General features: G+C 40.4%; 2 protein-coding genes across 5 annotated transcripts; one reads left to right on the top strand and one right to left on the bottom strand.

Annotated features, from left to right (window-relative positions):
• Nucleotides 1-3,983: 3,983 nt before the first annotated feature.
• LOC122655647 lies at nucleotides 3,984-26,469 on the bottom strand. Of its 4 annotated transcripts, none has more exons than XM_043849907.1 (12): nucleotides 26,298-26,463; nucleotides 19,298-19,374; nucleotides 18,322-18,397; nucleotides 18,155-18,227; nucleotides 15,742-15,793; nucleotides 15,301-15,362; nucleotides 14,758-14,821; nucleotides 13,298-13,355; nucleotides 13,126-13,212; nucleotides 12,428-12,521; nucleotides 11,503-11,613; nucleotides 3,984-3,994 (listed from the first exon to the last, which is right to left on the bottom strand). In XM_043849907.1, exons 1-11 carry the CDS (start codon nucleotides 26,378-26,380, stop codon nucleotides 11,521-11,523), a joined length of 819 nt encoding a protein of 272 aa, XP_043705842.1. In that variant the 5' UTR covers nucleotides 26,381-26,463; the 3' UTR covers nucleotides 3,984-3,994; nucleotides 11,503-11,520. The 4 variants fall into 4 exon arrangements, with proteins under 4 accessions (XP_043705842.1, XP_043705840.1, XP_043705841.1 ...); XM_043849905.1 differs by lacking the exon at nucleotides 3,984-3,994 and adding an exon at nucleotides 6,650-6,910 and having other exon boundaries at nucleotides 11,507-11,613; XM_043849906.1 differs by lacking the exon at nucleotides 3,984-3,994 and adding an exon at nucleotides 6,650-6,910.
• On the top strand, nucleotides 5,343-6,314 carry LOC122655649 (tetrapyrrole-binding protein, chloroplastic). Its single transcript, XM_043849909.1, has 2 exons — nucleotides 5,343-6,216; nucleotides 6,254-6,314. Exon 1 carries the CDS (start codon nucleotides 5,426-5,428, stop codon nucleotides 6,209-6,211), a length of 786 nt encoding a protein of 261 aa, XP_043705844.1. The 5' UTR covers nucleotides 5,343-5,425; the 3' UTR covers nucleotides 6,212-6,216; nucleotides 6,254-6,314.
• Nucleotides 26,470-27,342: the final 873 nt, after the last annotated feature.

Consider the following 27,342-nt stretch of genomic DNA (forward strand, 5'->3'; position numbering starts at 1 on the left):
GAGATGGATGAGAAGAACTGGTGCCACCACTGGAAGGAAGGGCCAGCCCATATACTCCTGGGATGAGACGGCGACCCAGGTACTACAAAAAGAGGAAAGAGGATTTCAAGAGCAAGGTTTGACAAGGAAGATACCAAGAGATGAGAAGCATGAAGGCATACTATAGGACCCTCTCGAGTCAAGGGGGCGTAAACTGACTCCTGATAAAGATAAGACTGGTAGTACTAATCAGGAAGAGTCAACTCCAAGGTAGGAATCCCAACCCTCAACTTCTCAACCGTAGGCGACAAAGCGATACCATGCATAAGAGGAGGAGGGGGCTGGGGCACTAGCTGAACAGTGGACCATTGAAGAGACCCGTTCCCCTAGGCAGAGCTCGCTGTCATTCAGACCATCAAACATAATTTGCCTCTGAGTAAGTACGAAGGCATAGGTGTACTCATCCTCATCACCCTCCTTGGCTACTTGCTTCTCATCATAGGGCTGCCACTTGATTTGAAAGATAATAAAAATGGAGGTTGGTCAAAATAGCACATGAACAATAAAAGGCAAGAAAGGGGAGGACATTACCTGCTGGATGGTTAAGGCATCAAGCTAGAGGTGCACCTGCTCCTTTGTGATGGTAATAATTTTCCCTAACCCCTAGCATGTCTCTCTCAAAATATAGGGAGTAGACGCATTTGGAGGGATAGGAGTATGGATTCCCAGCACCTCGTAACACCAGTAAGGACAGGTGCTCCCAGAGGAAGCCAATCTAACATCTTCAAGAAGTGGGCATAAGATGATCTGCCCTAGTCAAAGGCCCTCGCATCATCAAAGTCCATGAAGAAACAGACAAAGAAGTGTTTGTGCTTCCTTAGGCATCACAGAAGAGGACATGAGCAATTAGATAAAGGAGGAAACTCCTAGCAGCCTGATCCAATAGGTCAGGAGAGGAGTCGTCAGTCACCTCTCGACCAACCCAGTGCCCCCTCAAGATAGACAGAAGAATGGAATGCTCCTTCACCTCGAAACCAAGGAGCCTATTAATCTCCTCCAGCAGCCTCATGCGATCTGCCTGAGATAAGAAGACAAGAGTCATGCCAAATGGCAACCTAGTAATCATATAGAAGTCTAGGGGAGTGATGGTTACATCCCCTGCAGAAATATGAAAGGTATGCATCCCCAGCCACCAGCGATCTACGAGAGCACGCACCATCAAGGTATCCAACTTCGGAGCGACTACTTGGGCAGTACGCCTAAGTCCCATACGATCTACTCTCTCTCTCCCTTTCACAGTAGAACAAAGTTGCAAGTACAATGACCTTACATCGTCTGTATGATAGTACTTCTTATAATGAGGACAATAAAGGTCTTGTAAGATAAAAAGCAAGGATCATCACTAACCAAGATCACATCATGTTGAAGAAATTAAAAAGGCAAGACCACAAATGTTTAATATTTTTGTGAGCCAACAGGTACCTATTATAATACTTATGACATTCGCTTTTCTGATGTCTACTATACTCACGTATAGCTTGATCACCCGTTGTCTTTCTGATCTCTGCTATACTCGCATATAGCTCGATCACCCATTGACCCATTGTCTTTCCGATCTCTGCTATATTCACATATAGCTCGATCACCCATTGACCCACTGTCTTTCCGATCTCTGCTATATTCACATATAACTCGATCACCCATTGACCCACTGTCTTTTTGATCTCTGCTATACTCACATATAGCTCAATCACCCATTGATCCGCTGTCTTTCTGATCCCTGCTATACTTACATATAGCTCGATCACCCGTTGACTTATTGTCTTTTTGATCTCTGCTATACTAACATATAGCTCAATCACCCATTGACCCGTTGTCTTTCCGATCTCTGCTATACTCACATATAGCTCTATCACCCGTTGACCTGTTGTCTTTCCGATCTCTTCTATATTCACATATAGCTTGATCACCCATTGACCCGTTGTCTTTTTTATCTCTGCTATACTCACATATAGCTCGATCACCCGTTGACCCATTGTCTTTCTGATCCTCTGCTATACTCGCATATAGCTTGATCACCCTAAGGGTGTCAAATGGTGCGGTTTTGATTATACGGCGGGTTCTGATTTGGGGCATATTTTACAAGGTAGAAATCAAAACCGCACAGATAAGAATCACATAAAATCAAAATCATTTTATATGTGGTGCGGTTTTAGCGGTTTCTATTTGGTTTTCGTTATCCGTTTTACATGCGGTTTGTAATACCGGTTTCACCTTTGTACCCTTTAATTGTATTTTCCATATCCTTGTTATGTGGGAGAAATTATATTGTTTCATACACATCTAACTCTAGGCAAAGTTCACTTAGACATGCTAGTTACAATGATAATTTTAAGTGATTACTCAAGGCCGAAAAATACCGCAAGGGAAACCAACCTGAGGACATCACCAATCCATACCCCACTCAATTCCTTAACAAAGTCCACTAAGACATGTTCGTACTAAAACCTTTCATCCCTTCATGAATTTGGCACTCAAAGTGAAACTCAAAAAAATCTCTGTAAGGAGTCCTAATATTTTAAGTGCTTAACCCCATTCTTAAACAAATAAGAATATTCCTAATCTTGGTTTTCTACCCGGTTTCTATTCTGTTAACCGACAGTTTTCCGATTTTGAACTAAACCAAACTGGTAATAGAACCTATGAAATCAGAATTGTGTCGTTTTTATATGGTGCGGTTCGGTTCGATCTTAAACGATCGGTTCCAGTTCGATAATTGGTTTCGGTTCCATTTTGACACCCTTAGATCACCCGTTGACCCATTGTCCCTTTGATCCCTGCCATACTCGTATATAGCTTGATCACCCATTGACCCACTGTCTTTTTTATCTCTGCTATACTCGCATAAAGCTTGATCACCCATTGTCTTCTAATCTCTGCTATACTCGCGTATAGCTCAATCACCTGTTGTCTTCTGATCTCTGCTATACTCGCTTATAGCTCAATCACCTATTGTCTTCTAATCTCCACTATACTCGCATATAGCTCAATCATCCGTTGTCTTCTGATCTCTGCAATACTCACATATAGCTCGATCACCTGCAGTCTTCTGATCTCTGCTATACTCGCATATAGCTTGATCATCCATTGTCTTCTGATCTCTGCTATACTCATATAGAGCATGATCACCCGTTGATCCAATGTCTTTCCTTTGGGAGACGCTAAATCGCGGTCGAGTGATGTTGTCTCATCCTCACATGACTGATAATGATTAAATGATAGTTTTTTTTTTACCAAATCTAGTTTTTACTATCGATTTTTACCAAACAGCTCTGCTATCAGTTTTTAATAAAGATTTACCAATCGATTTACTGAAGAGTGGTTTTATCATTCAACTCCGCCATCTATGAGCAAAGTGACGGCAGTACATGCTCTTGGTGACAAAATCAAGTGATCTTTTGTCTTTGCCCTTCGGTTGTTGGCACAGGCTTCGGCCAAAGAGGGGCAAACTATAGACGCTGAATTTTGTCACCACTCCTGGCGATGACGACAATCAGACATAGATGGCTGATGATGTACCCCATAGACACTTTTACCATTTTTTCCGAAACCAAAAACCCACCTGACCTGCACGGGGCCTGTACCCGAACCGCTGCAACAAGCCGCAAGTACTGTAATAGCCCAAGGGCTACCGCAACGCCATGCTAGCGCACCGCAGTAGTGCTTGCACTACTGCAGCGTCGCAGTAGTTCATGGCACTATTGTAGCGCCACAGATGGACAGAAATCCCTATAAATAGGGGTCTTCCCCCCTCATTTGCAAGTAGGTTTCAAATCTCGGGAAACGCACTCCTAGACCCCATTTTCGCCTTTTTTGCTTCCCAAAGCCCTGTTTTGCCCATTTCGGGGTTCGCCCCACCTCCAGTTTCGAATCCTAGAGCCTTATTACCTTGCCCAAAATCCGGATCATCCGAATCCGACTTTTCCAACCCATTTTTATCCTATTCCATTGAAGACTTGAGAATTTTCTATGGCGTAGTTACTTCGTCCGAGGATCAAGCATTTGGCTCTCAAAACCTCATGACATTGTTACTCTGCCCGAGGTTCCAAGATTCAATATTCGTAAGCCTTTACTCTGCTTAAGATTCCAAGACTGAATACTTGTAAGTCGTTATTCTGTCCAAGATCTCAAGGTTCAATACTAGTAAGTCGTTACTTTGTCCGACAAAGGATAAGTTAGTCATTTGTTTCCACCTGAGTCGGGGGATGCTTTCCATCTTGCATTTCTTATAATCGTATTGGTTTAACGTGCAGTTTGTGCATCATCATAATCGCATTGGTTTAGCATACAAGTATACATTTCTATTGTTAACTTTTGATTTTGGCACAATGTAGACCTTTAAGCATCCATATGTAGTGTACATAGTAGTTAGTGTAATGTAGTTTAGTTTTATTCGAACAGTTTGTGCATCATTATTTAGTCATATATGTTGGTGTAGGATAGTTATAAAGGGAGAATATTCGAAAACAAGCATCTAGTAGAAAGACAGGTTTACCCGGGTGAGGTGGGTGCCTAACATTTTTCCGCTCTCGTAACCTGACCACTTACCCCGAATCTTTGACCAAACAAAGTTGAATCATGTAGTCCTTCATAGGGCTACACCAATTGGGTCTTAGGCCCTAACCCTAGGTGGCGACTCCATTCCATATGATTGTATGACCCTCATAATCCACAGAAGAAAACCCCTGTGCGGCGGAGCGGATCCTCACACCCATGTTGTTGCACACACTACTACACATGAACATAACGTGGGTGTAAAACCAAGGTAGCATTCAGACACTGGAAGGTGATCCGAGCCTGTGAGGTTCAGAAAGTGTTGAAGAATAACAGGACTATGTCCATACAACGACAATACAACACACATTGTACACAGTGAGCCAGTCGACAGCCCCTCTAGCTTTGGTTTGATAGAGGAAGAACTGAATTGTACTGGATTGAGCCCAGCCCAGCCCAGCCCAACCCAACCAACCTTCCTTTAGTAATTCAGTCCGGGTGGACGGGTTTTAAAGACTGTTGTCTAATGAGTGGGCAGGACGTTTCCAACCAACTGGATTTCATAAAGTAGTGTCGCGTGCAGTTCATTATTAAAAATGAAATGGCGTCACACCCATGGATTTTACCAAAAATTATAAATATGTTGCCATGCCCAAGCCAGTGATGCCACACTACCCAAAGAAGTGCGGCAAGAGAGGTAGAGAGATTACAAGGGAACATAGAGAAAAGAGAGAGGATCTAGCCTCACCCATATCTAACCAATCAAAAATCCTGCTCTTTATCTCTTATGCTGACCCCATAGATTCCCACCCCACCCTCGATCTTCACTCATTCCTTATCTATCTCCCTCCCATCCCCGCATCACAACACAAAACGCGCTCTCTCTCTCTCTATGGCCACCAATTCTCTTCAGTCCCTCCACCGCTACCCTCTCAGCAGGCGCCAGCACTCAGACAGCCTTCCCTCCACCCTACCCTCTTCTCTCTTCCTGAAACCCACCACCACAACCACCACCATCACCTCTTCTACATCTCTGTCCCTGCATAAACTCTGCTCCACCAACTTCACTATCTTCTCCACTACTTCCACCACAACCACTCCAACCTCACAAACACTCTCCTTTGACACCCTCCAACACCACCTATCCTCCAAGGACTACCGGCAAGCCGACGAAGAAACTCGCCGTCTCCTTATTGTCCTGGCAGGCGAAGCAGCTCAGGAGCGTGGCTATGTCTTCTTCTCCGAAGTTCAATTCATCTCGGAATCCAACCTCCAGACCATAGACAATCTCTGGCGGCAATACAGTAATAACAAATTCGGTTACAGCGTTCAGAAAAGAATATGGGGGAAGGTTAACAGGGACTTCACCAGATTTTTCATGAAGGTTGGCTGGATGAAGAAGCTAGACACTGAGGTTGAGCAGTACAATTATAGGTCTTTTCCAAGTGAGTTTGTTTGGGAATTGAAAGATGACACGCCTGAGGGTCACCTCCCTTTGACAAATGCTCTCAGAGGGACCCAACTTCTCAAGAGGATTCTAAGCCACCCTGCTTTCCAGTCCATGGAAGAGGAAGAAGATGACAATGACGGGAACAAAGACAAGGGAGCTGATGAGATGAAGCAGAACCCAAAACCTGGAGATAATAAGAGACTATCCAAATCAGATTATAGCTTCTGAGTTTGGATTGTTCTAATAAAGTATCCACCTGGCAGAAAGTAGGATTTCTCCAAGATCTGTTATGAATTTCTATTGTGTTCTACTTTTCTGTCATTTTTAATCCCTGAAGGGACTGTGCAATTAAGTTTGGGTTCTGAAGGCTTGTACCGAATGGCAGAATAGGGAATTTCAATTTTTATTAATTGTAATTATAAATGTAAAATTGGCCGATGGAGGCAAGAGGATGGATGGGCTTAGTATATTCGAATTCTTTATGCTTTATAGATGCAGTTGTTGGAGTATATTCTGATTAATACTGCAATTATTATAAATTATTTAGCCATAGTAAAAGAAAACAATTTTTTTGTATTCCCTACTTCCTTGTTGAAGCTTAAGTTTGGATCACGGGTCCTTACACATGCATCTGCATTTATCTTTAATTGTTCATTTTACAAACAAGGAGAAAGAACTTTTAAATATCCTCTCCAAATAAACTCAAGAACTTTGCATCAGTTTCTTCATTTTACCAGGGTTTCCAGTTGGTTATAAAGCAATGGGTTGCTTCAGGAAGTTAAATTACATAATCCAGCGTGAATTTTACAATATATGGAAATTTGACTCCAATTTTGAATATTGATACGCTAAGAATCTTAATTAAAATCCATAATAAAGTACAGAAACACAACAGCCCCCCCCCCCCGGGTGCCATGCTCCGATTACCTGCATACAGTGGAATACAGTCAGAAATCACAGCTAAACTAATTGATCCTTACTATCCAATTGAAGAACATAAGGTCCATGACTGGTTCAAATTCAAGCTATCTAAATAGTTGGTGATGATCACCTAATTGATTTTAAACATGGTCCACAAGTGTTGGATGCCCGTTACTTAAATAGTGCATGCCGAAAGAGGCAAAGATGCATAAACACAAGGGCACATGACACGTAAAGATATAACATTTTCAGAATATTGTCAAATAATTCCTCAATTGGTGGACTCTCATCCAATCAGGGAGTGGTTTATGAAATTCTTGTGAGATTTCCAATGACAGCCAGAAGATGCATTAAAATGTCCAGAAAAGCATTGTTGAGTTTATTTTCTTTTAGATTGTTAACTCAATCAGTGGCAGGTGTGCACTAGTGATGTTGCCCTACAGGCATAAAAAAGCATAAAAATGAAAACCCAAATGAAAATGTTGCTACAGACGGGTCGTAGTCACATGGTTAAGGAAGACGAGTGATTTTATGCAATGAGTTTGGATGATATCCTGTAGCACAGCATTAACATGTGAATTCATTTGAGAGACAAAAGAGGATGAACGGTTTGCAGGAAATCATAGGCAACAGAGAGAAATAACAGTGCAAAACAGCATAGAGAAAAATGTGGGTGAGAATCTGAATGAAATCAATAATAGCTCAACTTAAGGGATGGACTTTGTGGAGCCAGCGGGAGCTTTAAGGTCTGAAAAAAAAAAGTGGAGGAGACGATGACAGTTAAGTTGTATTGTCAGCTATGACGAGTGAATACTAACTAGCATGAGTGCCATGGATGGACACAGACTATTTTCAAACAACGCAACCACCTGAAATATAGATCTGTATACATTGATAATAAAATAATAAATAATTTAATGCATTTTATATGTGGGCATCTTACCAGATGTATAAGCCATGGTAATTATACATAATTTTAAATGTAACCAAAACAAAGGGTAATATTCATGTGTCTATCTCTTTCCTCCTCAAAACAAGGGGGCAAAGGTGTCTTTTCATATGGGAAGGAGAGAGAGACAGAGAGACTCATGGGAGTGCTGGCGTAGGCCAAACTCCTGGACAGAGTTCTTTTTCCCATACTAATAATTTGAGCCAAGACAACATGCCTCTCTCTCTCTCTCACCAACATATGGCTACACGTGCATTTGCACGTGTGAGTTTACTAGTAAATGTAAATATACAAATGTAGGATACAGAATTAAAATGCATTTATTTGCCACCATGGCTCTGAGGGCATTGAAACTTGCCCACTTGCCATGTGGCAGAAATGGATGAATTCATGTTAGAGAAGACAAGAAACAGGCAAAGTGCCTCAAAAGTGAGCTCAAGGTAACAACAGTTACCAAAGTGCCATTATTAGATTCTATCATAGTGAAATGGCATTCTTGTAATATTATATAAGTTTTAACTCAATTTACCACTTCCCCTGCTTGTTTCAGGCTGAAATTCGAACAAGAAGATGGGGGTTGGGGTCCACAATCATATGGATCATCCACCCATCCACATCCATAAATATATTCCACGCATAGTTCAAAATCTTGCCGAGATCTCGGAAATCTTGTAAACTCGAGCTAGTCAAGACGAGGTATTATACAAAACAACATAATGTCAAATCTCGAAAAACTCAACCGAGATTTCAAATATTTCTAGAATCTCGGTGAAATCTCGAATATTTCGAGAATCTCAACCCCTTCAGTACTCATAGAGTCATAGTATTGTATTGTTGGGACTTGGGAGTTAAGACGTGGAAGACTAGGGGAGTAAGGTGTCTATGACTTACGTATTATTCATTGTACTTAGGTTGGGTGTCTATGTAATATGCATTGTGAACACTTCATTGTATCTTATGGTTTGTAGTAGAAACTTTAAGTCTTTAACTATTTCTTAAATAATTATTCAATATTATGTGCATAATTTACTTGTTTTAATTGCCAATTATGTCTCATATCATTCAAACAATGTGTAGAATAGGCAATATTACATTAAGGGTTCGGCCTTTACTGCCAACCAAGGATGCAAATCCAAAACACCAAATTGGGTGTTTTTTTTTTTTTTTTTCTTTCAATTTGAACATTTAAATATGTTTATTAAGCCTAAAACAAGCTTACCTTAAAGTTTCGGAGTATGGCCATATGCCCACCGAAACACAAAAAAAAAAAATACATTGTCTCGCCGAGATCTCGAGATCTCGGTAAACTCGACCTGGTCAAGACCGAGTTTTAGAACCTTGATTCCACGTGGCAAGTAGTGGTAAGTCTAAATGTCACAAGCCATGGGAAATATAAATAAGACAAGTCATAAACAATACCCTAATATTGTAACATCTGATTATAGGGTTTCATTTTGGTGTCTTGACTTTGTTGAGTCTTCATGAGGAGTTGAGGACCATTTAGTTTAACTCACAGAGGCGTGACAAACCAAATATAAATCAGTTCATTTTCTTCTTTCCTTTCTCTTCTTGTTTCTTATGCTCATTCCAACCACAACCAGGCCTACATTTTTCCCTTTCTTTTTTCTGTTCAGGGTGAGTTTGGTTAATTTACTATGGTTGCCTCTTCTAGCACTTCCTCTTTTGTCAACTTTCCTCCTTCCTCCTCAAGCCGTTTGCCCCTTTTTGCAGCTGCTGTTATGCCTTCTTCCTCTGCCTCCTCAACTTGTAGCAGCCCCTTTCTACCCCTTTTGCCTACCTTGCTTGAGTAAACATATCCAGTCTTTGTTTCTACATATGGATCCAAGGCATCTAGATATGCATCTATCAAATATTAACTACCAGTCCAAGGGGGGTGAACTTGGCCATGGACCACAGCACTGGCCCAATTGTTTCCAGCAGCCCAGAATTGAGAGTACCAGAGTGTGGGCCCATCCACCACAGTGATGACAGATATAACACCAGGTATTCCATTTGAATTCATGTTGATGATATTTTTTGTAGAAGGGATAGTGTGGATGAAAGGGGGGGGGGGAGGGGGAGGTGGAAAAGGAGGGGAAACTGACAGTGTGTCGTGTGTGTACCAAAGATGGGAAGGTGCAAAGGATGTTCAAGGGGAGCTCTTGAATTGAGGGCTAGGCCGCTAGAGACATCTTAATCCGAATCTCGGAAAGTTGTATAACAATAAAAATGATTTTAAGCAGAAGGGCCATGGATGTTTCGAAACATATAGATATAGCAACAAAGTCACCTGGTAGATTGAAATGTGATCTGAAGGCAAGAAATGCAAGGAGATTGTTAGATAAAGGCATAAAGCACACTACACTCCATTAATAAAGAGTCCACAAAATGACAGCATTTTACTATGTTTTCCAGGAAAAGAATTGATGCAGTATCAAACCTGAAGAAGATCACTCATGCTGTTTTGGTCCACATTAGAACTAGACCAAAACCGCAGGGCCAAGAACCAGCCCCAATTAAGCCTAGACGTGAGTTAAGCTGGCCAGGGTTAGTTCCTGCGATATTATTGCTGGTGGGGCCCATGAAGTCAACTTCAAAGAGCCACCAGACCTAAGTTTAATTTTCTTAAAAGTGTCTTTTAATATTTCAATGTGTCTTTTCATTTTCCTAGGCTTAGTTAATGAGTTGATTTCTTTTTCTAGGTGCTTTAATTAGAATTTTCAGTTTTCAGGTTGGGTCTTTTAGGTTTTCTATGTAGGAGTCCAAGAGTTTGTATTAAGTAATTAATTTTACTTGGTATTAGTTTCTAGGTAATTTAATGCTTTATTGGAGTTAGCTTCTAGGTGATTAATGCTCGAGTCCAAGAGTCATCTTTATTTTCTTTATATACTCATGTAATCCAACAATGAAAAGAAGATTTGAAGAATGAATTGAATATTAGATTTCATTGGAAATCAGCAGGTGTGTTTGATCACCTTCTATCTCTTCCCCTCTCCTCAACATCTTCTCTTTTTTCTCTCCCCCTCTCAATCTCATCTCTTCTCCTCTCTCTCACGATACTCCCTCTCATCCCCCAGTCTCTTCTTCTCTCTTCATCAAGACCAGAATCTGATCTTAAAACCTCGTCTTATACTCTTATCCCTTTATCCTATACCTAACCTCCCTATAAATTAGATCTGATCTCTCTATTACAGATCTGAACCTTCCGCCTGCGTCAAGAATAGCATTAATACTCTTATCAAGACTAAATAAATACACAATCTTCTCAAACATTTAACTATTAAACATTATATAATGCACAATAAGTGGGCGAAAAAAGAAAATGATTAAACGAAGGAGTTGAGATTAAACTATAATTATTTAGAAAGCTCTAACTTATTCAATGAAAATTGTATTGTGAACCACGGAAGAGAGATTTGCATTCACTTGTATACTGATGACAACAGGTGTACATCACTTTTAGAATTTTGGTAAAAAGAGAAAGTCAGGCAAAAAGTTATCACAATCAGCAAAGCTGTCAGATTCCTTATTTCTTATCTGTCATGCATTGCTTTTAAACCCAGAAAGGACTAGCATTCAATTTTCCCTCAGTCAGAGTATCCAAACATCTAATTCAACCACAACTTCCAACAAGTAAAGAAATACATACTCACACTAAAGCAGGGTATTATGCACAAGGACAAAGTCTCCTAGTATGCCGATGTGAACCATCACATGAAAGCATTGCTTGTGTTCGAGTATACAAGCATGCTCCTGGATTCTGAAAACCAAAGGCAAATAGGATTAGCTCAGATTCATGATATGTGAAATTGATGAATCTTTGATAAGATATCTCTGTTAGCCTGTTATTCCTAATTATTTCTTCAAACTTCTTGAGATTAAATCAGGTGGAGTACTTTGAAGAAAAGAATTTCTCATTCTATGCACCCAAACACTAAACCGGAATAACTTTCTAGCTCTTAATGAAAGAGAACAAGAATACAAATTCACTCTTTAAGGAGAAAAATACATTACAATCCCATGATTTAATAACTGGCATATTTAACCATTGATAATGTCTTTATAGTTGCTATTAACTATGACCTATACCAATTAACAAGTAATGTAAAGCTTTCTAAAGCAACAGCCACTTCTTTCTGGGAAAGCAACTGTTCTTATCCATCATTCCATTATACTGACTTTCTCACTTATTGGGTCATTCGAAACAATTTTACTATTATTTTATTATTTTACCTTGATATATGATATACAGAACATTATATATCTAACAAAACACTAAAGAAAATACACAGCAATACAACACAGCACAACCCACCCTTTTGCTGCCATTATTCTGTTACAAGTCATATTCCTTCACAATGGCTTTCCCTCATTTTTGTTGTGTTAACCGTTTGCATATTAGTTGCAAAATCTTTTGAGAATAGAAACTCCTCATGGTGCCCTCAACTTCAGCTACAATATTATGAGAAGAACTCCCTTATATGGATTATATTGGGAATCACTCTTATCAAAATGTATTTATAAATAAAATTTTACACAACATACACGCATGAGAGAGAGAGAGAGAGGTGTACCAGATGTTTAGGAGCATCATCAACAACTACTGCAGGTTGATCTGATCCAATGCTGGCCAAACATGCTCCTTTGCAGCTCATATATTTCTGCATACTATTTGGAGAAGTATCAAAAGACAATTAATAACAATTATGTAAAATCATAAATACATACATACATGCACAAAATTATGTGTATGTGTATGTGTGTGTGTGTGCGTACACACTCATAGATCAAGAGATGGGGAAGTACTGGAAATGCTTTTGACATAATCAAGTTGAGTCAAGCATATTCCACTGTCACATGAATGAATAATATGATCTCACAGAATAATATTTCATCATTCCAAGGAGGTTTGGTCCCAAGTATGAAACTCAATAATATACACCCTCAGTAAAGAGCGTACCCAGTGCATGAGGCTCCCACCACTGCAGGGTCTGGGGAGGGTCATAATGTTCGCAGCCTTACCGCTGCTTTCGCAGAGAGGACAACTTTCCCATGTAAGAGGCTTAATTATATGAAACCTTATTTGAGGTATCCCCTTAATGCCTTCTTTCAATCAGCCCCTTTTATATAACACAGAAAAATACCTTGTTGCTTTGGGCAAAACACTCCTAGCAGTTGCTAACAGAAGTAAACAGTGCAAGGAAGATATATCAACTTTTACAATTGAGCAAAAAGACACAATAAACAGAATTCATTAGATCTAGAATCTTACAGTTCACATTTATTCAACACAGAAAGCTTGTTTGGAACACATGACTGACCCTTTGACCTGCAAACTGAATTGCAAGATTCCCCTTGCCTGCCCATATTTCAAGTGATAAAATCAGCTCCAGTCAAAATATTTGAGATGTTAAAACCATTAACAAAAATGCCTCAATTCTCACCTTCCAATTACAACATTGATGCCAGCTAATCTCGCTTCCAGATGGGAAACCATAGTCCCTATTATGAAGGGTATTTAAGACAATCAAATATTAAGAATCAATAAGGGGTCATCATACCCTGTCAAAAGCCTCAATCTGGCTTCTAAAGTGGAAAGGAATATAAAGATTAAGAAAGAGAAACAAAACCACAGAGCTGTTCAGATTGCAAAGACAAATATCCACCATTGAAATAAGGGAAAAAGTTATCTCGAATAGAGCTGGATGGAGGGCAAGGATCTAGGTAGCCGACCCCATTTAGTTGGGATAAGGCCAAGTTGTTGTGTTGTGAAATACGGGAAAAAGTTACCCATGTAGAAAGTGTACCATACGCCCTCTCACATGAGACTTTTTATTATTTTCTCTCTCCTCCCCTGACCATGTGGGCCACATGTGAATGATACTGTTTCCTGCACCATCATTGGTATGGCATGAGAGATCCCCCCCCCAACACTGGCGGCATGGGAAACCCTCTCCCTTGAAATAATTAGATCATTTCTTTTTTTTTCTTGTCACTACTTCCCTATGGCACAAGTATTCCTGTCTTGCATCATACACCCACTTAAACACACTTAACAGGATACATATCTGTGCATTCTTCAGCGTTTACTGTTCCTGAAATAAAGTTTAGCGCAAAAGGTTCTTTGCATGACCCAAGCAAGAAGGCCCACCCAGTTGTCCACTTGTCCTAGACAGCCACACGGAAGGATGACATGGAAATTACATCCATCAGATTGGAGATGGTCTGGATCAGCCATTTGTCAAATTTCAAAGGCCAACTCAATCACATACCCTTCCATGTATTGATATGCACCCCTTTGGTAGTCCAGGCATTAGTGTGCACCCTCTTGGTAGTTCTAGACTTTTAAACATTATATTGCCATGCAACCATCTCTGTTTGGGCTGAAATTTAGATCCCAGCGCTTGGCACATGGCAGAGATTTGAACTGTACAGGAAGCCCTTGCTCAGTAGGTCATCCAGTAAACCATAGCCATTTGCAAGTGTTAATTAAATGCATGGGAAACGAACGTACAAACAAACTAAAATTAACTATGAAACTCAAACAGAAAATATTCAATAAATAAGTAAAAAATAATTTTATCCATCTGAAACTCCAGCAACAGTAATAGACAGAAAACAGAATGTGAACTGGATAACAAAGATGGAAACACAAATATGACAACTGATAAAAATCACATGTATGGCAACTGATAATTTTCCTGTTTCTGTCCTTAAATATAGCTGCAGGATTTTTTGAAGTTTTTGTATGTGTTCAATCTGAACTCTGAATGGGCTCTGTATGGGCTACACAGATTCACAAATATCCGTTCCTAATTGTGAGATTCATGTTTCAAACAATTAGCAAGGCAGAAGTTTCACAGCATGAAAGCACAATTCTGGAGACGAGGACATATAGACTCACCAGAAGAATTTGATGGCAGAGAAAAGCAGTGATGATAATCGCTAGCATAAGCATTCTCATGAACCTGAAATATTTGAACTTATTTCAAATAATACTATAACAAACACAAAAGTTGAGGAATATGCACTTCATCTCAAATTCAAATGGTGGATATCTTGTCTGTTTTAGTTATTCAGCAGATTGCTACTTGTAGATTCATTAAAAAGCAAATTTTCACATGCAGATGATCTCGAGCTAGCATTTTATTCTTTTGGACACTGAACTATTCTACTGCAATTTTTTCCCTACCATTCCACAGGATGCAATTTATATGGTGTTCAGAAGATAGGATCATAAATCAGTAAAATTCGGTGGCTATTACAAGGCTAGATCCTTTACCAACATGCATTTTTTTTTTTTTTTTTGGTAGAACTTACCAAGAAGCATTGCTTCCTCAATAAGTAGGTACAATAATGTATTTAAAGGGCATTTCTGGTAAGCCCAAAATGTATTCCCTTAAGTTGGATAACAATTGTACATGAGAAGCATGCAATAGCTACATACCACGCTCTCCGAATTATGACGACACCTCCCAGCACAGAAATCAAAGATACTTGCATAAGTCCCTGTCAGAAAAAAGAACCAGATGACATCCTGGTTTATCAAACTAATGGGTACAAACCCTGACTACAAAGTAAGACTTTCACAAGAGGAAACCTAGGGATTTTTCGTTTAATGGATAAATAAACCTAGGGAGTTTCCAGCAAGATGAATGAAACAATTTATTGAGACGTTTCAGAAAGCACTTGTCATATGGTTGTATTTCCACGACTGAAAATAACAAATTCCATCCAACAAATGGTTGAAATCAGAGGGTCAAAATTTCAGACGAAATTCATTCAAATCCCTCTGACTTCATCTGAACCCCACTACGATTGCTACTGTGGGAAGAAATTCATATTTTGTCGAGAACAAGTTCCCTCTATTCAGCACATGAGGTATCACCTGCTGTCATCGGCTTGGCAATCTTCACCTTCAGTGCAAGTTCTTTTTGCGTCTGTTGAAGAACAGACCAACCAACATGAATCATAGAGGCAGAACTTCAAGTTTACAAAAAAATAAAGGGTCAATTACAGCTGAGGTACCAAACGTTTAAGAAAACTAACATGATGTTTGAAATATTATGCTTGGGGTTCTTTATTAGTCAGTTATGCTTAAGACTGAAAATATTTCCAATGCCCATCACCAGTTCTCTCACCCCTTTACCTCCGATCCCATCTCCGCCTTCTGCTGCTCCCACCCCCAGTATTTCTCCCCTGCCCTCTATTCTTCCCCCAACCCCACCCCCACCCGTCTTTGCCCAACCCTCTACAACTCCCCACCCCCTCTCACTCCACTACGGCTGAACCATACACCCACTCTGTCGCAGCCCTCTCTTTCCCTCCCCTGCCCTGGCTTTCTGCTGAGTTGTCTCTCAATTTGTATAGCTGCGATGATCCATTGGAGACAACTATCTGACGGGGTGAGGTGTTCTGGTATCCTCCAATAATCTAAGCCGATGATTCCATCCAGAGCGATAGTGAATGGCTTTGTCGGAGCCCACCATCGCCAATACGTGGAGATCCGAACATGATGCAAACGGGAATGTTATGATCATGGTTCAAGATTTCGCGAAATATCGCCGATATATCGGCATATTTCGGAAATCTCGACACTACCGAGACGAAATGGCCATATGAAATGAAAAAGTACAAATTTCGGCGAAATTTCGTGATATTTCGGGATTTACATGGCAATTGTGGATGAATACACTCGTTTCTTCTCTGAAACTATACCGTGGTCCACGTATGTCCTTCAGACAAAGAGCAATGGATGTCAACTCCAGCGGAGCATGAGTGGGGTCGATCCAGGAAGGCATAGCAATTATTACTAGGATTTGTTTTATGACAGTTGTGAGTCTAGTGAGTTGTGAGTTGTGACTTTGTGTATTGACTATTGAGTATTGAACTAATGACTTTTATGGAGTTTCTGAGTTATGACTTATGAACTTATGCACTTATGACTTTATGAGTTTAAAGCTTGAACTAAAGGCTACATTAGACTTTATTTTTGTTTCATTACTTTGTTTAAATTTGTTATTATGTCTTTTAGTACTTATACAATGTGTATTTAACTATTTATACATCAAGGTCCGACCGTATACTGTCAATCAAGGGTGCAAACCCAAGACACCACTTTGAGTTCACTTTTTTGCAATATGAATGTTTAAATGTGTTTATTTAGCTTAAATAAGGGTGTACATGAAGTATCAGGCCTTAATATGGCAAAAAACCCACCGAGATGGACTGCCGAAATATGGCAGAAAAAATACCATAGTTCGGTGAAATTTCGGTAAATTTCGGAAATCTCGACCTGCCCGAAAGGCCCCGATGGGTTCTTCAATTGCTGCATTATTTTTTCAAAAAACAAAATAGAAAAATGAATAAGAACTTTTTGTCTAAATGTTGCAAAACACTGTCAAAATAGGGAAAACACTCATCAGCCCATCCTAACCACTAAATCCCACTTCCCTCCCCTCCACCATCCGTTCCTACCCCTGCCATTGCCCCTCACCTCCGGTCGGCTACGGAATTGTCATCCGTACTAGCGAACAGAATCCCAAGTACACTCTTTCTCTGCTCTTGAATCTTCATTTTATCCTCCCTCTATTTCTCACCCTTTCGATCTGGCTTCTCGGAATCAAAGTAGCAACAGCGGAGGCCCCAAAAACAGGTGTACCTAGTGCACGAGGCTCCCGCCACTACAGGGTCTGGGGAGGGTCATAATGTACACAGCCTTAACACCGCTTCACGGAGAGGCTGTTTCCCGACTCGAACCACAACCACTAGGTCACAATGGAGCAACCTTACCGTAGCGCTGAGGTCTGCCCACAACGACACCCAAAAAGTTTTTTTCTCTTCTGCACGTTAGGGCATCACACAAGCGAGCTTCGATATTGTCTCCTTTTTTAAAATAATTTGTCTCTCTTTTGCAGATATCCCAGGGTTTGCTTCTACCACTTCGAAGCAAACTCTGGTGCCTGCACTCAACAAGAGGCGGCCCTGGTATTCTCCCACTTGGAGCTGCCGAATGGAGTTGTGCCCAAGGGGGCAGAGAGTGGCAGAGGATTGGGCAAAGGGCGGGGGCAGGGCTGGACAGGGGGGAGAGATGCTGAAGATGGAGTGGAGGTGGGAGTTGACTTTAGGGGTGAGAGAACTAGCCATGGGTAAAGTTGGAAATATTCCCGGTTTTAATCAGAACTGGCCGGTGAAGAACCCCAAACATAATATTTCAAACGTGGGTACCTCAGCTGTAATTTACCCCAAAAATAAAAAATAAGAAACGATAATACAAAGAAACTCAATGCTTAAGTAAATACCCGAGTAGGATTTAGACAGCATGAAACACAATATTCATATGAATTACAGCATTGTGAGACAAAATTGCATCCACTGCAAGCAAGAACGTAAAAAAAAAATCACCAATCTGTAAAAGTCCTGCCCAATTTGAGCCCCAAGAACAGATGATATCTAGAGGAAAACTCACTGACAAGAAAATTTCTCTCCTGTCCCAGGGCAACAACGAGACCATGGATCCACTGATAGAGCATCACATACATGGCCTGCAATTAAAAATATTGTTGGGATGAAAAGTCACTGACAAGAGAACTGCTGTCTTTTTCTTAGGCAACAATGAGAACATATATGCACTGATAAAGAATCACATGCATAATAAACAATTAAAACCATGTCTGAGAAAGCTGTAGCAGCAATGGAAGTAAAAGTGCAGCACCGCAGGTTTATATTCTACAGTCCTTGGGATAGGGGTAATAGTGTGTGTATGTGTTTGTGGGCCCACACACACACACACAGATATATATATATGGGTCTATGTATGTATGTATGAGAAAATAAGATACCAAATGAATAACTAAATGCAGTCCTCCCCCTTTTTAAGGACAAAGGGGAATATTTATTAATAATAAGAAAATATGACAAGGAGAGAGAAAATAACACCATGGCTAAATAATTGTGCAAGGCTCCCCCAGTGTTCCACCATTTTTAAGCTCATCGGCCAAAGAATCACATGGTCTACAACTTCACTGGAACAAGATGTTCATACAGGAGACAAAGACCTAGTAATCTTAATGAGATGGGAGAGCACCATAGACCCTTGTAGCAAAGATAACTGTCGAACCATAATAGATAAATCACCATTTTCCAAGTTGGAGCATTCAAAAGAAGAAGACATCCATAGAAAAAAAGGACAGACCTCTGATTTTGGATGTAAAAAAGCAAGTGGAATCTAAAGTCTAACCACCAGATTAGAGTGACTTGAAGATAAGAACCAACTTTTTTCTTGTTGAATATCACATGCAAGGAATATGGAATGTGCATCTTTTTGCATTGTAAAGATATAGAAGCAAAACAGATAAATGTGGAGTGTCACATTTATAATTATAATGCAAGCTTTAAAGGGGGGGGGGGGGGGGAGATTGAAATATTGGAAAAAAATGTCATACCATTATCATCAGAAAGAAGATATCTTCCTTGAACTGTATTTTTACAGATCTGTTTCCTTTGAAGGCTGATGTCCTTCCTACAATTAAAAGTGAAAGGAAATACAAACTTGAACAACCATTAGAAATTACAGAAACAAGTAGGCAAGGAAGGCAAGGATACAATACAGGTCTCAATTCAAAAAATTTAAGACTTCAAAACCTTACATTATCCACCATAGGAATAGTCCATAATGCAGTCATTTCTTTTTTCTCCTCTTTCTAATAAATGTCCACTGCATTCAATTGAATGACTCCTACTACAATTCTTTAAGAGCATAAATATTCCTTAATAATAGCTACAAGGTACGAGTATCAAGACAATTAGAAGCAAACAGTTATAGGAAAATGTAATCCCTCAAAGTGTGGCTATTAAAACCTAGAGTAATCACCAGGTCACCGGTAAGTCTGTAACAGGTCTTTTTTCTCCCAATGGGACTCATGTAAAAAAATATTGAAAAAACACTTGCCTCAGGTGTCATACCATCCAACTATGCAACTATGCAAGTGCCAGAAATTTATTCAAATCATGTATCTTCCTTAAACTGAACCCGTAAAGCTAAGGCTTGGTATGAAAAGAAGCAGGAGACACAATGTCTTCCTCAACCAAACTATGGGAACAGCACCTTCTGTCTATGAATTGGCATACTGACATAAATAGGCATATTCATCCTCCCTTATTTTTCAGCTCCCCCTTAAAACTAGGTTTGAATATATATGCATGAGTTTAATATTCTGCAACCTATGTAGTGCAGGTATAGTTAATGTTGAATTCCTTGAATACTGGCTTAGTCAGTGTGACTACAGCCATTCTTTATTTATAACATGAGAAGGAACATTCTAGAATAGGTAACAAGGACAAAATTACCCCTATGACAATTTCACCCTTGAACCCATATTACAACACTCCCCCTCCAGTTGGTGCATACATGTCAAACATGCCAAACTTGCTTCTCCATGTAGTTAAATTTCCTCCAATAAAGGTAAAATATCCGGATGTTGACTTTCTATCATCAGGATTGCCTGCCTAATCTGCATCAGTGTAGGCCTCTATCCGAAGATGATTATGTGGAGAATACAAGACTCCTTTTCCAAGAGATGACTTCAGGTACCGCAATAATCTGCATTCTGCCACCAAGTGAGAGTAGTGAGGAATATGCATGAATTGACTCAGGACACTCATTGCAAATGCAATATCTGGTCGGGTATGGGAGAGATATATCAAATGACCAACCAATCTCTGATAATTACCCTTATCTACAGGGTCACCTTCCTTACTCTTCAAGTGTGTGTTGGGTGCAAGAGGAGTATCGGCCGGTTTACAACCAAGCATCCCTGTATCACTCAATAGGTCAAGAGTATATTTTCTCTGAGAAGAGATATGCCCTTGGCTGAATAGGCAACCCCAAGATATACCGTAACTTTCCCAAATCTTAGACTTCAAATTCGGAGCCCAGATAAGTCTTCAACTTTTGAATTTCTTGCGCATTACTACCAGTGATCACTATGTCATCTACATAGACGATCAAAATTGTGTCAAGCTGTCCCACCCTTTTAACAAATAACGTGTGATCAGCATTGCTTTGCTTATAACCACTTGCAATCATGGCTTCATGGAAGCCACCAAACCAGGCCCTTGGTGATTGCTTTAGGACATATAAGGCCTTATTCAACTTGCATACCTTTCCCTAAATCTCTGGAGTAGCAAATCCAGGAGGTATTTCCATATAAACATCTTCTTCCAATTCTCCATGCAAGAAGGCATTCTTCACATCGAGCTGTTGGAGATCCCAACCTTGATTCACAACATAAGATTTAATGACTCTCACCGTATTCATCTTTGCAACGGGAGCAAAGGTCTCTTGATAGTCAATTCCTTGGGTTTGGGTGCACCCTTTTGCAACCAATCTTGCCTTATATCTCTCTAACGAACCATCTGATTTGTGCTTCATAATAAAGACCCATTTGCAGCCAAAGGGTTTCTTCCCTGGTAGAGGAATCACTAAATCCTAGGTTTGATTTTTCTCAAGGGCATGCATTTCTTCATTCATCGCTTCTTTCCACTTCTATTCGGCTATTTCTTCCTAACAATGCTATTTCTTCCTGCCAATTGCTAGGGAGAGTAACAGAGGACAACAAAGACACAAAGGCATGGAATAAAGGAGTTAGAGAATTGTATGACACAATTGGAAATTGGGTGTTGTGTACAACTTCGCTTCGGTTATCAAATAGCTATTAAATCAAGACTAGGATTAGGATGAAACTTACCAGAGAGTTGACTAGCAGTAGGACTTAGAGCAGGTACTGATTGTGTAGGAGCAGTGGTGGTGGTCTCTTTACACCAAGTTCCACGAGGAGGAAAATTCGTTCCACGAGAGAAAATCTTAACTCTTTTAATTCTCCAGACTACCCCTAGACTGTATGCTGCTCACTTTGTCCTTGCCCTTGTTCCTGACTTGTAATCCCATCCTCTAATTCGACCAAAACATCCTCTATAGTAGGCACGTTAACATCCAGAGGAGCAATCAGAGGTACCTCTTCATCACCTAGAATCTCCACCTGGAGAGGTACCGGCGGTGCAAAGTATGCTTCAGATTCCAAAAAAACCACATCCATTGTCACAAACAATTTTCGAGTAAGAGGATGATAGCATTTATACCCCTTATGGGTGGCTGAGTAGCCAAGAAAAACACACCGAAGTCCTTTGGGGTCGAACTTCCCGTGAGCATGGTGATTTCGAGCAAACAGCACATAGCCAAAAACTTTGGGAGGGACAACAAACGTTGAGGATCCCAAGAGAAGTTCCAAAGGGCAGCGGCCTACTACGACTCTGGAAGAGAGCCGATTGATAAGATAAGTGGCTGCAAGAACCGCATCCCCCCCAGAAACGAGGAGGAACAGCCATAGTAAACATAAGAGAGCGAACCACCTCCAACAAATGCCGGTTCTTTCGTTTAGCAACCCCATTCTGAGCAGGAGTGTTCACACAAGATGTCTGATGAATAATTCCATGGGGATCCAAATAGGAGCGAAAGGCACCATCCATATATTCCTTGTCGCTGTCATATCGTAAAATCTTCACCTTGGCATCAAATTGGGTTTGAACCATCTTATAAAATAATGCAAAACAAGAAAAAACGTCACTCTTACTGTGCATCAAGTAAACCCAAGTAGTACGACTGTAACAATCAATAAAGGTGACAAACCACCGAAATCCAAATGTAGAAACACACCGGGCAGGGCCCCACACATGAGAATGTATTAAACTAAATGGGGTCATACTTTTACTATCAGAAACAGAATAAACATTCCTAGTTTGCTTTGCCAAAGTGCAAGCATCACAAGAAAAATTATTCGGATTACATTTTTTGAATAAACTAGGAAAAAGAACTGATAAAACACCCAAGGGTGGATGTCCCAAACGGCAATGCCATGTATTCAACTCAAGTAACGCAGAAGCAGAATCAAAAGACAAATCCAGAGAAGTCAATGCAGCCCGTGAACTATCAAGCACGTACAGTCCACCAACCACCTTACCACATGCAATCGTATGACCCGTTACCAAGTCTTGGAACAAACAATGCTTTGGAAAAAATGTTACTTTGCAGTTTAAATCCCTAGTTAAGCTACTAATAGATAACAGATTAATAGAAAATTTAGGTACATGTAACACAAAGGAAAGATAAAGAGAAGAAGTACACTGAACTGATCCCTTTCCCGAGATAGGAGAAAGAGACCCATCAGCAACACAAACCTTACCATGACCAGATAAAGGAGAATATTCGAAAAAAAAGAGAGGAAGAACCTGTCATATGGTCGGTTGCCCCAGAGTCAATGAACCAAGAATCGGGTATGACCGAGGTGCAATTCCAACCAAATGGAATACCTGTGGAAGGGTTGGTAGAATGATCAAAGGGCAGAGAAACAGCCGAAGTAGCCAATGAAGAAGATGTCGATGCTGAAGAAGATGTGTCCAAGCGAGTCATCATGTCCCGAAGATTTTGTAGTTCAGCCACAACTTGTGAAAGAGATTGGTCATTAGGCCGCTCATCAATAGATTCTTCCCATGCCCATGGGTATCTGCAGGGTGACCATGAAGCTTCCAACATCGGTCCTTGGTATGCCACATTGAATAGGGGGGCAATCACCAGTCACACGATCAACACCAGTACCACGGGAAGAGTTCCCACGAGGAGTTGGTTGAGAACCAAAAAGGAGAGGCAATCTCTCCTGAGTGATGGGATTAACCATGGTTGTACGCCTACTGTCCTCAACCACAAGAATCGCATAGGCTTGCTCAAGAGTGGGTAGAGGGTCACGATTCAGTGTAGTTTCCCTGATCTAATCAAACTCAATATTGAGACCAGCCAGAAAATCAAAGACCCGGAAAGCCATGGCATCAACATCACAGGTTACAATGAAGGTCCCCAAAAAATCCAATTACTACCACATAGTGCACATCTTATTATAGTATTGGGAGAGAGACAACTCCAGCTGCTTTGTCGTGAATTTTCTGACGGAGTTCATAACATTGGCCGGCATTCCCTACTTGAGAGTAGGTGTCCTAGGCTGTCTTCCAGATCTTGGCAGCCGTATGAAGAAGAAGGTAGCAGCCAGCAATCTCTTGGTCCATAGAATTAACCAGATAAGACATGACCAAGAAATTAAAAAATTCATCTACCTATCTTGTGCATGACCAGCATCGGTAGGCCTGACAGTTGTCCTGGTGATGTAGCCAGAGACACCACGGGAACCAATAGCAAACAAACAGGAATGAGACCATAACAGATAGTTGCTTCCATTTAATTTTATGGAGCTGGCTGGAAACGGAAGAAAATCACGCTGCAACATGCTATCGGGGCCAAAGGAAGCTGATGTAATCTTGAAATTGTCAGGCATGGTGGTTGGTGAAAAGGAAAAAATTACTCAAGAACAGAGAAATAAATCCTCCAAAAAACTTTAAGACATAGGGAGGTCAACAAATAGCTCTTGGTGGGAGACAACTCACCACCAAGGGTGGAAAGGAGAAGGCGACAAAGGAGATGAAGACTCCTGCAAGAGAGAGAGAAAGGAAGGGCAAGAGGGTCGCGGGAGATTGGAAGGGAGGCGGAAGGCTGGCGGAGGATGGCGGAGGTCAAGTAGTGGAGGGCGGTGGTGTGTGCTAGGGCGAGATCACGAGAGAGAGAGAGAGAGAGAGAAAAAATTATGCCCCATATTCCCGGATGAATTTTGGCTCTGATACCATGTTGAATTCCGTGAATACTGGCTTAGCCAGTGTGACTATAGCTACTCTTTATTTATAATATGAGAAGGAACATTCTAGAATAGGTACAAGGACAATATTACCCCTAAGACAATTTTACCCTTGAACCCATATTACAACAGTTAAATATAAGCAAGGCCAAGGTCAGTGCACTTGGTAAACTCTAAGACGTGGGGTATTGTAACAGGAGCTCCATAGTGGCAACTACCAAGCCTTATCCTAATTGCTTGGAGTAAGACACATGAAACCTATTCTGCCTTTCCCCTTTATCTAGGGCTTTATCTTCTCTTAAGTATAAGCATTCATGTCCCTTCTCAATGCTTCAACCACCATGACATCTAGGCTTTTTGATGTATTTAAATTAACTATAGAATTTAATAGTTAAGTTGTTCTTGGTCTCTTGGATACTACAAAGTGGAACCATGAGCATGACATATCATGCACCTATAGATCTTCCATTCGGTAGATGTTATACAATGGTGGTCCTAGTCAACCATATCTTCTAAAATGATCAGAAACACTCTTCAATCAAGGATCTTGTAGTAAAATTGTCAATGTATTCCCAATGTCCATTGTATAAAAGAAGATTACCTAAAACCATCACAGTGATAGGATTAACAGTCTTATACACCAAACTTGACCTTGTAGTGAACCTAATTCCTTGTTTATATCACTCACTACATATATAAGCTATCACCCCCTTGACCCCCTCCCCTCCATACACACCCCTAAAAGAAAAAAAAAGCGCAGAAAGAAGGTAGACCACCACCCCCCCCCCCCCCACTATCTCGTATATCTAGCGATATAGATCATAAATACCATAATTGGCTACCATCATAAAGGAATTGCGAAATATTAATTCATAACAGAAAGGTGAAAAAGAATAGGATGACTTGCATCTAATATATTATAATCTATCCTTATTTCAGTCTTTTGTTATGGAGCAATGCATTGATCGTATGGTCCTACCACCCAACTAGCCACATCATCTTATATTTTGAAAGAAAATTTCCGAAATATTCGATCTAATTGATATTTAGAATGTCAATAATATAGGGAGGTAGGTTTTGGAGCTATGACCAACCCAATTTTTCAGCCAGTGGTGTACTCCAGCAACAGGTGGAGGTAAATTTATTAGAACTCCTCATGTAGCACAGCCTCATGCAAAAAAAAAAACTATAAATTCAACAGCTAACCTATCTATCATACAAAACCTATGATCTTCAGTTCTTCAACTGAAGAGGAAGGTTGGGACAAAGAACAAATAACTAGACACCTCTTAGTTTAAAACAAAAAAGTCTAGCTCATGTACAGAAAAAGTTCATAATTAAGAAAAGAATCCAGCTACATCCCATTTCATGCATTTCTGCTCATGTTTCTATTTTCCTAACATTTGCTCAGAAAAATGCAGTCACTAATGTCCGAAGATGCGAAGTTTTACACAAAATCAATAGCAGTTGTCTGATTGCTATAAGATACCGTACTATCTCCATTCAACCACAATAAATTTCAATGTTTTATTAAATAAATATTCAAAAATATTCAAAAGAAAAAAGAACTGACTGCAAATTTCAAGTACAGTCTACAACGGAGCACAAAGAATACGTTCGCTTGATGCATAAATTTCTGAAATTCAAAGCACAAAGAGGAATTTGGATATCGAAATTGAAGAATATTCCGTGCGCTTGAAGCATAAATTACCTGATTGCAGAGATTAAGGCTGGGAGTTGGAGGAAAGTTAAATACAAATAGAATTGATAGAGATTGAAACGAGATTTCGCCATTTTACACTTGCGAGGGAAAAGGAAGGCAAAATAAAAGAAAAGTTGGGCTCTTTACTGTGTTGGTTCTTGGTACTTGGCAGGCTAAACATAGACGATAAAATCCATAGGAGAGCGACTGAAGAAGTTGGGATGGAAATACGGTCGTTTAGGCGGCTCCACGAACCGGTCCACCCCAAATGGTTTCGGTAAGGTATGACCTTCAACTGCAAGTTTATTAGGAAGTCCAGTTTTGGGACCGATCCGATCAAAACCCATAGTAAAACTGAAACCGCACCGTTGAGGCGTTAACTGGATAACAATCCGGTATTGAATTTAGGGTGAAATTTTGGGGGAGAAAACTGTTTACCGGTCGGTCCGGGCCAAGATCGAAAAGACCGATGGGCACCGATTTGACACAAAGAGAACATGAACTGATAACCAAAAATCGAATTAAATTGGTTCAATTACACGCACCTCCCCTGGAATATTCCATATATTTAAGACCTACCCCTGTGTTCACGGAAATTACAATTGTACCCTATTTGACTGACGTTGTTAGAAGTGAAATGCAAATGACTCTTTTACCCCGTCTAAACCCCACATAACCGTTTCAAAACTTTCTCCTTTTTAAACCCTCTTCCCCTTCGTCTCCTTCCTCCTGCGACTCTCCTGTCGCGACTTGCATCAAGACCTGCCTACAACTCTCCTGAGTCCTGACTGCCACTTTCCGGAGACCTGAGGACTGCAACTCTCTGGCGAAGGTAAGTAAATTTCTTCTCTCCATTCTAACCCTCTCCTCTACCTTCAATTCTATGAAATTAAGGCAGATTCACCCTGTCATCACATATAATCTCCCTTGCACAGGAGCATATATCGTTAATGGCTTGCTGATACACATACACACAGACACGCCCCAGTAACCCCACACTGTGTAGGCACAAAAAAAAAAAGCCGCAACATTACACACCCAAAACTGCATCACG

The sequence above is a fragment of the Telopea speciosissima genome, chromosome 3, assembly GCF_018873765.1.
Source record: "Telopea speciosissima isolate NSW1024214 ecotype Mountain lineage chromosome 3, Tspe_v1, whole genome shotgun sequence".
Lineage (NCBI taxonomy): Eukaryota > Viridiplantae > Streptophyta > Magnoliopsida > Proteales > Proteaceae > Telopea > Telopea speciosissima.